The sequence below is a fragment of the Choloepus didactylus genome, chromosome 22 (assembly GCF_015220235.1).
Source record: "Choloepus didactylus isolate mChoDid1 chromosome 22, mChoDid1.pri, whole genome shotgun sequence".
NCBI lineage: Eukaryota > Metazoa > Chordata > Mammalia > Pilosa > Megalonychidae > Choloepus > Choloepus didactylus.
This window is the reverse complement of record NC_051328.1, coordinates 28,499,203-28,513,768: the sequence shown is the minus strand read 5'-3', so window position 1 is coordinate 28,513,768 and position 14,566 is coordinate 28,499,203. Positions and strand designations below refer to the sequence as shown.

General features: G+C 35.6%; 1 protein-coding gene across 10 annotated transcripts in view; it reads right to left on the bottom strand.

Annotated features, from left to right (window-relative positions):
* HYDIN (HYDIN axonemal central pair apparatus protein) overlaps window positions 1-14,566 on the bottom strand; it is a 534,664-nt gene that overhangs the window by 432,386 nt on the left and 87,712 nt on the right. For 8 of the 10 annotated variants that reach the window (XM_037815906.1, XM_037815910.1, XM_037815909.1 and 5 more), the window contains exons 1-3: window positions 10,342-10,510; window positions 7,694-7,852; window positions 5,800-5,925 (exon numbers count right to left, since the gene is read on the bottom strand). In XM_037815906.1, coding sequence (XP_037671834.1) covers window positions 5,800-5,925; window positions 7,694-7,828 — 261 coding nt within the window. In that variant the 5' untranslated portion in view covers window positions 7,829-7,852; window positions 10,342-10,510. Of the gene's footprint in view, window positions 1-5,799; window positions 5,926-7,693; window positions 7,853-10,341; window positions 10,511-14,566 lie in introns of those variants that run through there. The other 2 variants (XM_037815908.1, XM_037815907.1) reach the window with 1 other exon arrangement.

Here is a 14,566-nt window from a genome sequence, read left to right as displayed (position 1 = left end):
AGTTTGCTGACTGCCCTACAGAATTTGGAATCGTACCTACCCACACTTGTGTGAGTCACTTTTATAAATTTTATAGTCATAGATACCTCTCATTGATTCTGTTTCCCTAGAGAACCCTAACTAATACAGTTACCAAAAAAAAAAAAAAAAAAAAAAAAAAAAGAGAGAGAGACATGAACTGTGTCAAATACTGTGAGACAACCCACATCTGCAGAACTGGCCAAGCTGGAGAAAGAAGTTTAAGAGAAACACATAACACAAAACTCAGGATAAGAAACATGAAGGATAATCTGATGAAAGTGAGTACAATGAAATGGAAATGAACAGAAAGTTAAAAATAGATTAGAGGAGGTGACGTCATCAACTTTGGGACGTAAACAACTACTGAAAACTCCTCTCCAGAGAGTCTATAAAAGAAAGGACAATTAAATTGTTTGAAACTCTGGAGGAGGATATAAACTGGAGAAGAACCCTGAAGATGCCAAATTGAAAAAAGAGAAGAAATATCAAGTAGGAATCTTCCATCCCAGATGAGCCGGACCTCTTCCTTCCCCCTCACTTGGTCTCCCTGTAGGAAAAGCACAGAATCAGCAGATTGGACCCCTCCCACCAAAGACACAGATTTTAAAATCTCTCATAGCAGTGAGACATACCCCCACTGTTCGAAGACCCAGTGACAGGGGAGGACATTTCAAGGCTCAGGTCAGTGAGAGACAAAGAGACTGAGAAAATGTGGACAGAGATTGCGTTTCCAGCCCTGCGTCTGAAAACCCTTCCCCCAACCTTAAGGGAAACAGCAGCTGGTAGCCATTTCCTTGCCTTTGGGAGGGCTGAAGTATTGGGTCAGCTGAGGGAGTACTCTGCCACAGACATAGCCCCACATTGAGCCAGATTTTGGCCAGCAAAGGCAGGACATAGGAATCCCACAGTTTCAGCTCACTTATGTAGATGCAACCTGTGCTCAGAGGCAAAGCAGCCTCTGAGGATGATTATGTTTCTGAACAGCACTGTCTGCTGTACAGTCCAGAAAGTGCAACATAATAGAAACACTTTTTAAATGATGCTCCAGACTCTATTATGAACACAGGAGCTGGTCCACATGCCCTGCACAGAAACCCAGCCAGGTTTTGGCTGACAAATAAGGACAACCCAAACATTAAAGCAGGGCCCTAAAACAAACCAAGGTCTTGCTGGCTGGTGGAAAACTGAGCATCACGGGAAGCCAGCAGATCTATATTACCACAAATAGTGTACTTCCTGGGGTGCCCAGTGACAACCTCCCATCCCTGTGGCAGGCTGTGGTAGATGCCTAGTTTGCAGGGGAAATTGGGGGGCAGGGCAAATCTGACAACTGGCCAGCAAGAGAAACAAAGAACTATAGAGATCAAAGAAAACCAACAAGAAAACCGAAGGCAAAAAAGAGAAAACAAACTCCAGAATAAACTAATCAAGAAAATCAGATGGCTAGACAGCAAAAAAATCATAAGCCACACCAGGAAACATGAAGATATGTCCCAGTAAAAGGAACAAACTAACACATCAAGTGAGATTCAAGAGTTGAAACAACTAATTAAAGATGTTCAAACAAATCTTCAAAATCAAAGCAACAAGCTGAAGGATGATGTGACAAAAGAGATAAATGATATAAAGAAAACATTGGGTGACCATAAGGACGAATTCATAAGCTTGAAGAAACAAATGGCAGAACTTATGGGAATGAAAGTCACAACAGAAGAGATGAAAAATACAATGGAGACATAACCAAGCAGACTTGGAGAGGCAGAAGAAAGGATTAGTAAACTAGAGGACCAAAGATCTGAAATCCTATAGACAAGGAAAAGAATGGAAAAGTATGTGCAGGGTCACAGGGAACTGAATGACAACATGAATCACATGAATATACGTGTTACAGGGGTCCCAGAAGGAGAAGAGAAGGGAAAGGGGGCAGAAAGAATAATAGAGGAAATAATCAATGAAAGTTTCCCAATTCTTATGAAAGACATGAAATTACAGGTCCAAGAAGTGCAGTGTACCCCAAGTACAACTGATCCAAATAGACCTGCTCCAAGACATTTAATAATCATACTGCCAAATGTCAAAGACAAAGAGAGAATTGTGAAAGCAGCAAGAGAAAAGCAATCCATCACTTACAAGGGAAGCTCAATAGGACTAAGTGCAGATTTCTCAGTAGAAATCATGGAGATGAGAAGGCAGTGGTTTGATATATTCAAGATACTGAAAGAGAAAAACTGCCAACCAAGAATCATAAATTCAGCAAAATTATCCTTCAAAAATGAGGGAGAGTTTAAAATGCTTACAGATAAACAGACACTGAGAGAGTTAGTGAACAGGAGACCTCTTCTACAAGAAATACTAAAAGGAGTGCTACCTGCTGATAGGAAAAGGCAGGAGAGAGAGGTTTGGAGGAGTGTAGAAATGAAAATACCAGGAGATAGAAAGAGGGTAACGATCAGGCATATGATGCTGAAGGAGTACAGAACGTACAACAGGATTGAATGTGTAGATCCAGAAATGGATAGCACAATACTGGGTAATAGTTGCACAATACTGAAAGTACACTAAACAAAGATGGATGTGAGTATGGTTGAAAGAGGAAGGTTAGGGGCATACAGGACACCAGAAGGAAAGATAGAAGATAAAGATTGGGACTATATAACTTAGTTAAACCTAGAGTGGTCAGTGATTGTGATTAAATGTACAAATATAAGAATGTTTCTACATGAGGGAGAACAAATTAATGTCAACTTTGCAAGGTATTGAAAATAGGATGGTATTGGGGAAAAAACACAATCAATGAAAACTAGACTCTATAGTTAACAGTGCTCCCATTCATTGTAACAAAGGCAATATACCAAAGCTAAATGTCTATTAGACAGGGATATAGGGGAGGGGTATGAAATTCTTGGTGTTGGTGTTGTTGTCTGACCTTTTTATTGCATTTTATTATGATTTTATTTTTTCTTTTGCTTTTTAGTCATTTTTTTCTCTTTTTTTTTTTCTTTTTTGCCTCTTCCTCTTTCTTTGTGGAAGAAATGGAAATGTTCTCATATAGATAGTGGTGGTGAATACATAGTTAAGTGATTATACAGGAAACCACTGATTGTTTACTTAGGAGGGAATTTATGGTTTGTGAATAAAACTGCATAAAAAATAAACAGGGATACAAGTGCTGGAGAACATGTGGAGAGAGGAATGCACCTAATCCCTATCAGTGGGGAAGTAGAATGATGCAGCCCATCTGGAGGGGAGTGTGGTGGTTCCACAGAAAGCTAAACATGGGGTTTCTATATGGTCCTGCAACCCTGTAATTGGGTATATATTTGGAAGAACTGAAAGGAGCAACATGGATGGAAATTTGCACAGTGGGGTTTATGGTGGCAGTATTCATGATTCACAGTGGATGGAGGTGGCCTAAGGATACATCGACTGATGAATGGAATGGCAAACTGTGGTGTACACGTACAATAATGGGATATTGAGTGGCTACAAGAAGGAATGAAGTTGTGAGGTATGCAACTAGATGAATGGACATTGAGGACAGTATGTTAAGTGAAATAAACCAGAAATGAAAAGACAAACATTATAATGCATCACTAATATGAGCTAACTATAATGTGCAAACTGAAAACTGAAACTGAGAGCATAGGTTATCACAGTAAGACTTCCTAGATTGTAAGCTCTTAGAGCAGTTACATCTATTTCTGAGTTATAATGGCTGTTTCTAATTTCTGAGATTCTAAGCTCTCTGTGCATAACCAGGTTGGTCCCTGTAATTTTGGGTATCTGTGTGATACCTGAGACTCAGAGCCAGAGCTATGTCAGCATTACTCCATACAGCAAATGTTAAAGAGTCTGAAGAAGAGATCAGACTTTAATTAGAAATAAGAACAAAATGGATGTGGTTAGGACTAAGGTAAATCAGACTAAAGGGTGAAGGATGATATTGATGGTGTTTTAAAACTTCAACTTCTGTGTGAGACCAAAGTAAGAGATGTTTATTTGGTGCAAAAATCTATATTTTTTGTAGCACCTTATAAAATTTAACTTGTAAGATCAGTTTATTCAAACACTATAATTACATGGAATGTTGAATAGGGAATGAAATCTAGTTGGTTTTTACAGGATAGTGTGAAGCCCTGAAACATCCCAGAGTAATTTGGGCATAGAATAATAATGTATTTGCAAAGCCCACTTGAGGGACTGGGGGGAAATGTGGAAATATCAAACTTCCCCACATAGGGAATTACTGATATTCTCAGAAGAATTAGGGACTACCAATTTAGAAGGGTGAGCCCTCGATCTTGGGGCTTGCCCTTATGAAGCTTGTTACTGCAAAGAAGAGGCTAAGCTTACTTATAATTTTGCCTAAGAGTCACCCCCAGTGAACCTCTTTTGTTGCTCAGATGTAGCCTCTCTCTCTAAGCCAATTCTGCAGGTAAACTCACTGCCCTCTCCCCTACATGGAACATGACTCCCAGGGGTGTAAATATCCCTGGCATTGTGGGACATGACTCATTGGGATGTGCTTGGCCACCATAGCGTAATGGGATTGAGAAAGCCTTCCTAGACCAAAAGGGAAAAGAGAAATGAAACAAAATAAAGTTTCAGTGGTGGAGAGATCTCAAATAGAGTCGAGAGGTCATTCTGGAGGTTATTCTTATGCATTATATAGATAACCCTTTTTAGTTTTTAGTGTATTAGAATAGCTGGAAGGAAATACCTGAAACTGTTGAACTGCAACCCAGTAGCCTAGATTCTTGAAGATGATTGTATAACTACATCGCTTACACCATGTAACTGTATGACTGTGAAAATCTTGTGGCTCCCACTCCCTTTATCCAGTGTATGGACACGAGTAGAAAAATGAGGATGAAAAGTAAATTAATAATAGGGAGGATGGAGGGTATAGGATGTTTTGGATTTTCCTTTTTACTTTAATTTTTATTCTTATTCTTTTTTTGTATTAATGAAAATGTTCAAAAATTGATTGTGGTGAAGAATGCACATATACATATATATATATAGCGGTACTGCGAACAATTGATTGTACACTGTGGATGACTGTATGTTTATGAACACATTTCAATAAAATTGAACTAAAAAATTAAAAAAAAATAGACTAGAGAGGAAATACAAGGTGTAGAAGGGCAGACAAAAGAAGGTTCAACATATTCATAATTGGTGTTCTTAAAGAGAACCAAAAGTGGTATCAAAAAAAATCAAGAAATTAAAAAGAGGAAACAAGACCTTATTTTGTAATCATATGCATCTACATTCTAGAACATATAGGTTACATCAGAGTATAGAAACATGTTAAAATAACCATTCCTTAGAGGCTAAAAAACCTATACATCTGTTACCAGAAACAAGCCAGACTAGACAACAAATGCCTACTTTAATAATCCTACTTTCTTCCCTTCTAGTAATGACAGCTCAGGTAGGGAGGGACTGCAAATTAGGTAAGAAGATAACCTAATTGGGCTTGGCTAATATAATTCTTGGATTTACTCCTATTCTGTAAATAGTAGTATCATATAATGTCCAGAAGTAGCTATGAAAGTGTATGATTAGTCAGAAGTCATAAGGTTTATATTAACTGTAATTATCTCTATACCAAATCACAGATATCAAGATCAAAAGAGGAAAAAAAGGAGTATATAAAACTAATGCAATAAGAAATTAGCCATAAATAATAACTATTACTAGTCACTTTTGTTCTAGAATGTTCACATTGTTGCAGGGCCTATTTAATATGCAAGTAGGACAGAAAGCAGCTACCTTTTGATGTGTTGTTTCTCCCATATCTAAAAGTTCGATGATCTGTGGTCTGCACATCACATGTGTATTAGCCAGTCTCTGCTCTGTGGTGAGGGACATTTCCTTCAGGTACTCGGAGGGTGAGAGCTAGAATTTAAAAGAGATCCAAAGATAAACATACAGTGAAATATTATTCAGTAATGAATAATTTGTGTTTTTAACTTTCAGGATAATCCTGGAATGCCACTAAGTTCCCTTATAAAACATGTAATATAACTAAATTATACAATATAAGTATTCATGCACTTTTGAGCTTTAGGCACAGCAATTTGAAATGACATATAGTTGCCATTCCCTTATGATTTTGAAGGAATATAGAACAAAGGAAACTCAGGGGTGGGAGAGTCAAGAAATTGCACAGGAAAATGTCATAAAAAGTTAACATTTATCCTCAGGAGAGTCATTTGAGCTTAAAACTCTACAGTCCTAAAATCACTCACAGGCTTCCAAACTAAGAAGTTTGAAATATTTCTGTTTTCCAACTGAAGTTAAAAAGCTGTTGAGTGTTTACCATGTTATATCAGGTTAAAGATAAATGTGATAAAATGTAAAGGATCTGGGAGTGGGATTACACTGCTCCAGAATGAGTTTGGACGTTTCAGAAATCACAACAGCTCATGTAGACCTTGTTTTAAAAGAGCTCTAAGTCAATCACCAGCCAGTTATAGTCACAGACACAAATAAGAACACAATATGCTTTAACACTATCCAATGTTATAAGGGAAAAATGTAACTTGTTTAATTAAAACTAGCCCAACAAGAGGTTAGTTAGCCATAAACAAAACTATTACTTATTAGTTGTTATTTTAGAATGTTCCCTTTGTTCCAGAGCCTACTTTATATGCATGGAGATTATGATCATTGGAAGCAACATAATGCTTAAGTATGTGCCAAGACTTTTAAAAACATTCAGGGGTATATAATTTAGCTGATTTATTTTGCTGTGGGTTAAACTCATAGCTCTTTAAGAATGCTTATTTCCCTACAAATTTAGAAATTAAATTGTAGGGAAATTCATTTAAATGAAGGCATATTTCTACTATAGCTTTCAACTCAGTTTGTAAATTCCTTTTGATTGGAACTCAGATTAGGACAATAAAATTTTAAGGGATATCATCTGAGTTGTGATTTAAATAAAAATAATAAAGTCTTAAAAGCAAACAAACCAAAAACTCTCAGGAGTTATTTTAAATATGTCACAACCACCACAAAAGAGAATTATGATTTATTTTATTTTTCTAACCAGAATGCAACTTGACACTAGCTTTTAAAATAAATATTATCCCCAGCACTGCAAAATTTTATTAATACTTTCTACATCATGTGGCTCATAATATGATTTTCACCAAATAATTGTAATTTATTCCAAATATAAGGATATTTTATTTTAAACGAGAAGAAAAGTATGTATTTTCCTAGACGCCTTAAGTTGTTATTTTAAAGTTTCAAATTCTACTAATATACAAACAAAAATAACTCTTGCCAACCAACAAAGTAATAAATTATTAGGTTAAACCATTAAAATTTCTGATATTTACCTTTTTAACCATATAAATGACAGTTTCATACGGTTCAACATAATATTTAGAAAACCTCAATAGTTTGCTTGTGTGATCTTACTTCAACTGATTAACTTAAGCAATTCAAGCCTCTGCTCTGAAGTATGTATGTAAGTTCAAAACCTTCTCGGGCTTTAGGAAGTGCCTATGCTCTTCAGCAAGCTACCATGTTGACTAAATTGATATTAATCAGTCAGTAATTCTCTCTTTGACATTCTGAGAATGTCTAATCAAAACTGTCATTCTCCAGAGTTGACTGCATTAAATATTACACGTGCAATTCTCTGATACATTACCATTTGGTTTACTTCCTCTTCGGTAACCAGCTTTGGGGTCAGAGGTGGCAAAACCTTGCTTTGAAATCCTTTAAGCATTCTGACTAACCCCATATGAACAGCCCCCATGGACTCCTCAAGTCTGCTACTTGCCATTTTTTAGTTATTTTCTTGGCTCACCTAAAAGTTAAAAAGAAAAGTTTCAGAAGAAATACAGTTAATTCCTGAAACACAGTTCACAAATTAATGATTTTTAAGCTTTTTCACATGTAAGAAGATTTAGAAAATACCGATCTTTGAAAATACATTAAATGCTTGGAACAAATACCTTAACCAAAGGAGTCCATGCCACATGACTAGTCTAGATTTAGTCATATCCTAAATTCTAGAATCCAATTTAGGCAGACGCAGGGATTCTAGATTATGCTCAGGGAAGACAAAGTTCTTACTTTTTGCCACTTTTCATCTTCCCAGTGATACAAACAAATAAACACTGCCCAATAAATATATTTCATTGCTTGCTATTTACCTGCTTATTTAAACAGAATAAACACAAGGCTTGAGACCTTCACATCTGAAGGAAAATCAAAAAAGGAACCATGAGATGAGGAAAAGGAAGTTTCTGCAAAAGTTCTGGAGTTTATATTCATACAATAAGCCATTCCTAATATCTCTAATTCAAAGCACTATGCCATCTCCCTTTTGCATATCCTTGCACATAATTCTGGCAGGACATCTGCAACTTCAGGGACCCATGTATGACTAAGTAGAGATTTATATTTCCCTTAATATCAGGCTAGTTTATTCAAAATACCCCTTATGCAGGAGAAAAAAAAAAAACAAAAAACTAACAATGCTTGATTAAATGACAAATAAAAAACCCTAAAATCATTAAAAAGCTGACCAGACAGTAAGGTATTAACAAAGCAAAACCTAGAGAAAAGACATGTACAAAAGAAAAATATTTGAATGAAAATGTAATAAGAGACATTAAAGAAAAGCAAAAAAAGAATATGGATTGTTTAAAAATGAGAAAAGGGTCAAAGAAGAAGTGGTTGAAATAAAAGTCAGTCAAAGAAGATCCAGTATGGTATAATTGGAGCCCATGAAGAATAAAAGAAAGTAACTTCACAGAACCAATATTTAAAACTATAATCCAAGGATATTTTCCAAAAACAACTGAAAAAATTAAAGGGTCCCAGTCGATACCCAGGAAGTTGACCCAGAATGATCAACTCTAAGGCATATCCTATTTTATGGTTTGGAGCTATGTGCCCCCAGGAAAAAACATGTTCTTAAACTTAATCCATTCCTGTGGGTGTGAACCCATTGTAAGTAGGATCTTTTGATGAGGAACTTCAGTTAAGGTGTGGCCCAACTCAATTAGGATGGGTCTTAATCCTATCACTAGAGTCCTTTACTAGCAGAATGAAATTCAGACACAGAGAAAGCCACAGAGGGAGCAGCCAGAATCTGAAAGTCAAGGAACCTAGAAGAGAAGGGAGAGGTCAAGAGAGGCTGCCATGTGCATTGCCACGTGACAGAGGAGCCCAGGACCAAGGATCGCTGGCAGTCAGCCCCAGAATACTCATCTTTGGGAAGAAAGCATTGCCTTGATGATGCCTTGATTTGGATTTCTCCCAGCCTCAAAACTGTGAGCCAATAAGTTCCCATTGTTTAAGCCAGCCCGTTGCATGGTATTACTTTAGCAACAAGGAAACTAAAACATCCTAGCAGAACCATTAGACTTTAAAGATTTTTTAAAACTCCTCAGAGCCTCCAGGCAAAAATGTAAAATAACATACAAGGGAAAGAGAATTAGATGTCACCAAACTTTGAGAAAGCATCATAAGAAGTAAGACAATGGAACAGCATTTTCCAAAAACTTTAAAAAATATGAGCCAAGGATTTTGTATGCAGCCAAACTCTCCTTGTTATCAAGGCTAAAGAAAAAGAGTTTTGAACATTGAAAAACTTAGAGAATATGGTAGATATGTGCCCTTCTTGTGGAAGCTACTACAGAATTGGCTTCATCCAGTCAAAATATGACTGGGGAACTTCAGTCAAAGGACTGACAATAAGAATTTCATGTATTTAATTGTAAAACTAAACATTAAAACAAAGTTGAAGTCGTGAGGAAAAAACAGTACATAAACATTAACTTTCTGATGATAGAAAGAATGCAATTAAAATCAAATGTGGAAAAAAGAAAGCAGAAAGTAGAATAAGATCCTTGACTGTTGCATAAGTAATTGCTGGGAGTCAAACTTGATAGTCCAGATAGCAAAATAAATAAATAAATAAATAAATAAAGGATTAAGTATTTGGGTTAACTATAGTTTTGGTAATGGATGGTGGTGATGGTAGCAGAACATTGTGGAAATAATTAACGACACTGAATGATATACTTGAATGTGGTTAAAGGGGGAAATTTTAGGTTGTATATATGTTATTAGAATAAAAAGTTTAGAAACAAACAAGACTGTACAACACAAACAGAAAAAAATGGAGGATTAAGGGCATTATAATAGGAATCCTCTAAGAGGAGAGCCAATAATACCCATTTCCTGATGCTCATGCATTTATGTAATCTCTTCCCCTTGAGTGTGGGATTGACTTAAGTATTCACTTATAAAAAACAGAATACAGCCAAAGCGATGGACTCTCACTTCTGAGATTAAGTTCTAAAAAATTGTGGCTTCCATTCTGGGCATGCTCTGGCTCTCCCTTGCATCAACAGCTGTATGTTGTGAGGAAATGCAGGAGGCCTACAAAGAAGCCTACATGGTGAGGAATCAAGGCCTGCCAGGAATGGCATCAATGAGCTTGGAAGGGAGTCTTCTGAGGCCTGCCAATAGCTACATGAATAAGCTTGGAGGCAGATTTTCCAGCCTCAATGAATCCTGAGATGACTGAGCAGTTCTGGTCAAGAGCTTGACTGGAGCCACAGGAGAGACCTTGAGCAGGAGGCATTCAGTTGAGCTGCTCCCAGATACTTGACCCACAGAAACTGCGAGAAAAGAAATATTCATTTTTTAAGCCACGAAGATTGAGGGCAATTTGTCACACAGCAATAGATAACACAGATACTATAAAGGGTTTATATACAAAGAGAACTTCTGAAACATAAAGATAAATATCCTAAATATCAACAGAAATTAGAGAAAACGGAAAGATGATGCACTAAATAATAAAGAAAAGCAATAAATCAAATGTAATCACAAGCTTATTATAACATAAAATAACGACAGAATTAATTAAGACCACCTATATCTAGCATACCAATAAAAGTGAATGGGCTTAACTCATCTATTAGAAGAAAAATATTTCAAATTGGATAGCAACGGAAACACCCAATTTTATGATGCATACACAGACACACCTAAAACACAGTGACTTTAAAAGGCAAAAAATAATGAGATGGAAAAGATTCACCAAATGGAAACTGTAATTAAGAGCCTGACACCACTTTTGATGTTTGATTGTCGAGAGCTTTCAAATTCACCAGTTCCTTCTTCCCCTTCTGCCCACATCTGTACAAGCGGGTAAGAAAGTCTAGGCATCCCCTCCTTTGGCTCCAGCAGTATGTTCAAACAACACAAGCCCTGGCCTACATGCAGTGTACCTCACCCCAGTCCCACCCCCTAACCTTGATACAAGCAAAGCCAGTGTCCTTTCCTTGTTCTCTCAAGCCATTTTTTGGACCTGCTTGGGGGCCTGCCCTGCTTTTCCCAGAAAGCCTCACTATATGAGCAATAAAACTTTCCATATCCTCTTGGTGCATGATTGGCATCACCAATCTCAACATCCAAACCAAATTTTTGGTAGGCCCATCCCATCTATGAGGGGTGATGACAAAAGAAATAAGAAAGAAGGTATTATAATCCTGATACCAAGATGTTATATATTAAAGATTTTTTTTTTATAATTTTTTCTTTGGAAGAGGAAACCCTTAAGCTAAAAAAAATGAGTAAGCAACCATGGCCTTTCTCTTATCCTCAGGATTCTCCTGTTATTGCTGGTTCAGGAAAATTCAACTCATTCGAATATAAGAATCAAAAATGATAAACCCACAAAATACACACAAAGATACTAAAATAAAAAGAGAAAACTTCTCAGCAAATTTTTAAAAACCCATATAGAAAAATGTCATCATTAAGGAGAAGAAATGTTCAATATGGATTTTAAAAATGTTTACTTAAGCAAATGCAGATATGAAGTGGGGATACTAAAACTCAGTGAGAGAATACTGACAGACAATAGGAAGTAACAGATGGCCAAACAACGGGCTAATATATTTGGGAAATTACACACACACACACACACACACACACACACACACAACCACTTCAGGAATGAAAACTAAATTACAAAGATGCACATGGAACACTAATACTACATATTGAAAAAAGCACAGTAAGGAAAAAAAGAAAAGTGGGAAATTAAACAGAAATAAGGAAAGATAGAAAGGACACAAGAGAAATTAATAGAGAGTACAATATTGTTTTCTAAATGTTGTCATTACATAGAATGAAGGCTTTTGGAGAAAAGGTTGATTCTGAGGCTGGCACAGGATGAACCTGGAACACAGTATTGTGCCAGAAAGTCAGGAAGTACTAAAAAATTATGAGAACACGTTAAAAGGACCCAAAAGCCAATTTAAGGGGCTCCCACGGAATAAACATATTAAGCATATATAACAACATGAACATTAACAGGAATAATGAGGACCCCATGATACTGCTAATAATTAACTAAATAAGTGCAAAAAAAGGGGAATTCCAACTGACAAATGTATACGGAATTACAGAAATTAAAAATCACTAGCTTGCAACTACAATGGCAATACTGATTCAGACAAGAGTCATCAATGGAAGTTAAGACTATGAGTGAAAGTTTGGTGTGAAACAGGGTACTTACATAGTCTAAAACGACTTCCCTATAGAATATTATTGTTTTATTAACTACAAAGGGAAGGACAGTAACTTTATAGAAGAGACAGCTAGCAGAAATACCTTAAACAAGTGGTGAAAGTTGGTATCACCAATAATGGGGAAAATTGACATAATGTGCCTCCTGACATGAGGCACTGAGAAGAACACAGTATCACTTATGTAATATTGTTGCCCAAAAGATATAACCTAAATTTGATCATAAGAAAATATCAGAGAAACCTAAACAGACAGATATTCTACAGAATAAATGGCCTGTTCTCTTCAAAAGTGTCAATGTCATGAATGACAAAGAAAGGCTGAAAAACTCTTCCAGATTAAAGGGAAAAAAAAGATATGAAAGCTAAAAGCAATGTATGATCCTGGATTGAATCCTAGATTGGGAAAAAAACACTGAGAAGAACATTTGTTGGGGCAATTGGCAAAATTTGAATATGGACTATATAGTAGACATGGTATGTACAAGTGTTAATTTAATTCAATTTGATAATTGTACACCAGTTATGTACGACGATGTCATTGCTCTTTTCAAATAGATGCTAAAGTATTTAGATAGCTTAGGGTTCTATATATATATACAGAGAGAGAGAGAGAGAAAGAGAGAGAGAGAGAAAGCAAATGGCAAAACAGTAAAAAGTGATGAATCTGGGTGAAGAATATATAGTAGTACTTTATATTAATCTTGCAATTCTGTAACTTTGAAATTATTTCAAAATTAAAAGTTGAAAATCATAGAAGATTAAACATATATAAATATACAAAGTTAAAGATTAAGAAATATACTAGAATAAGGTAACAGTAAAAGAAGCGGGGAGAGGAAGAGGTTAAAACTAATTTTATTGCTCATGTTATAGAACTAGATTGTCTAGGGAAAAGGGTTATTAGATGAGCTATCTGTATAAAGGTAACCATCAGAACAGAAATAGAAGCCTCCTAACCATCACAAGAACTTCAACAAATAAAAATCAAAGAAAAAAGAACACATAGTAAAGCACTTAATATTAAGAATGTAACTTCTGCTATCTTTTTTTTAAACTGTTTTTGCCTGACAAATGTTTTTAATAAATTTGTGTCTGGATTGCAGTACTCTTAATTACAATCAAGTGCTGTGTTTTGTTTTGTGAACCAATATGAATGTCTAATATGTTTTGTGTAGTCTGTGTATGTATATTAAGTGCTTTACTTGCTTCTGACCCTTTTCTGAACACTCCTATAATTAAATCATACTTTTAGTTAATTCAATAATTATTGTTTATAAAATTATGATTATATAATTGTTTTTATTGTTTATTGCAAAGCCAATAAGTGTATTGTGATTATATTCCTTTCTTTGCACAACTTTTGTTTTTCCTGGAGTCAATAATGTTTTTTCTTTTTCTTTTTTCTCCTTTTTAAAAAAAACCCTTTCGTTATTCCTTATGTACCTGTCCTTTATTTCCCATTAGAACTTTCATGTGCTTATAAATAGTTTTTCATGCTGAAATTTATAAAACCCAGTGTCCAGAGCTTTCCTCCTTGAGCCTTTCTGTTTCAGTGTAGACTGTTTTATAAGTAGGCCTTTCACCTAGTTACTCTGGAAGTTTCTTTTACTTCGCTCCTATGATGGAATCAAGTTTTTTGGATCCTATGTGTTGGTTTACTTTCTTGTTTTGGTAACACATATCCTTCTGTAGCATTCTTTTTTTTTTTTTTTTTTTTTTTTTCAATTTTTTAACTTTGTTTATCAAAAAATTAAAAACAAACAGGCAAACAACAACCAAAAAAACCCCACAGCATTTCAAACAAAGCAATGGATTAAGGAAAACAAATAACCTAAAATAAAGTAGTACCTCTTTTAAAGCAGAAACTACACGAGATACAAGGAGAAATAGAATCACAGTTAAAAATAAAAGGCTTTAATTACTCCTTTTAGTTTCAGTCCATGACAGATCAAAAAATTAAG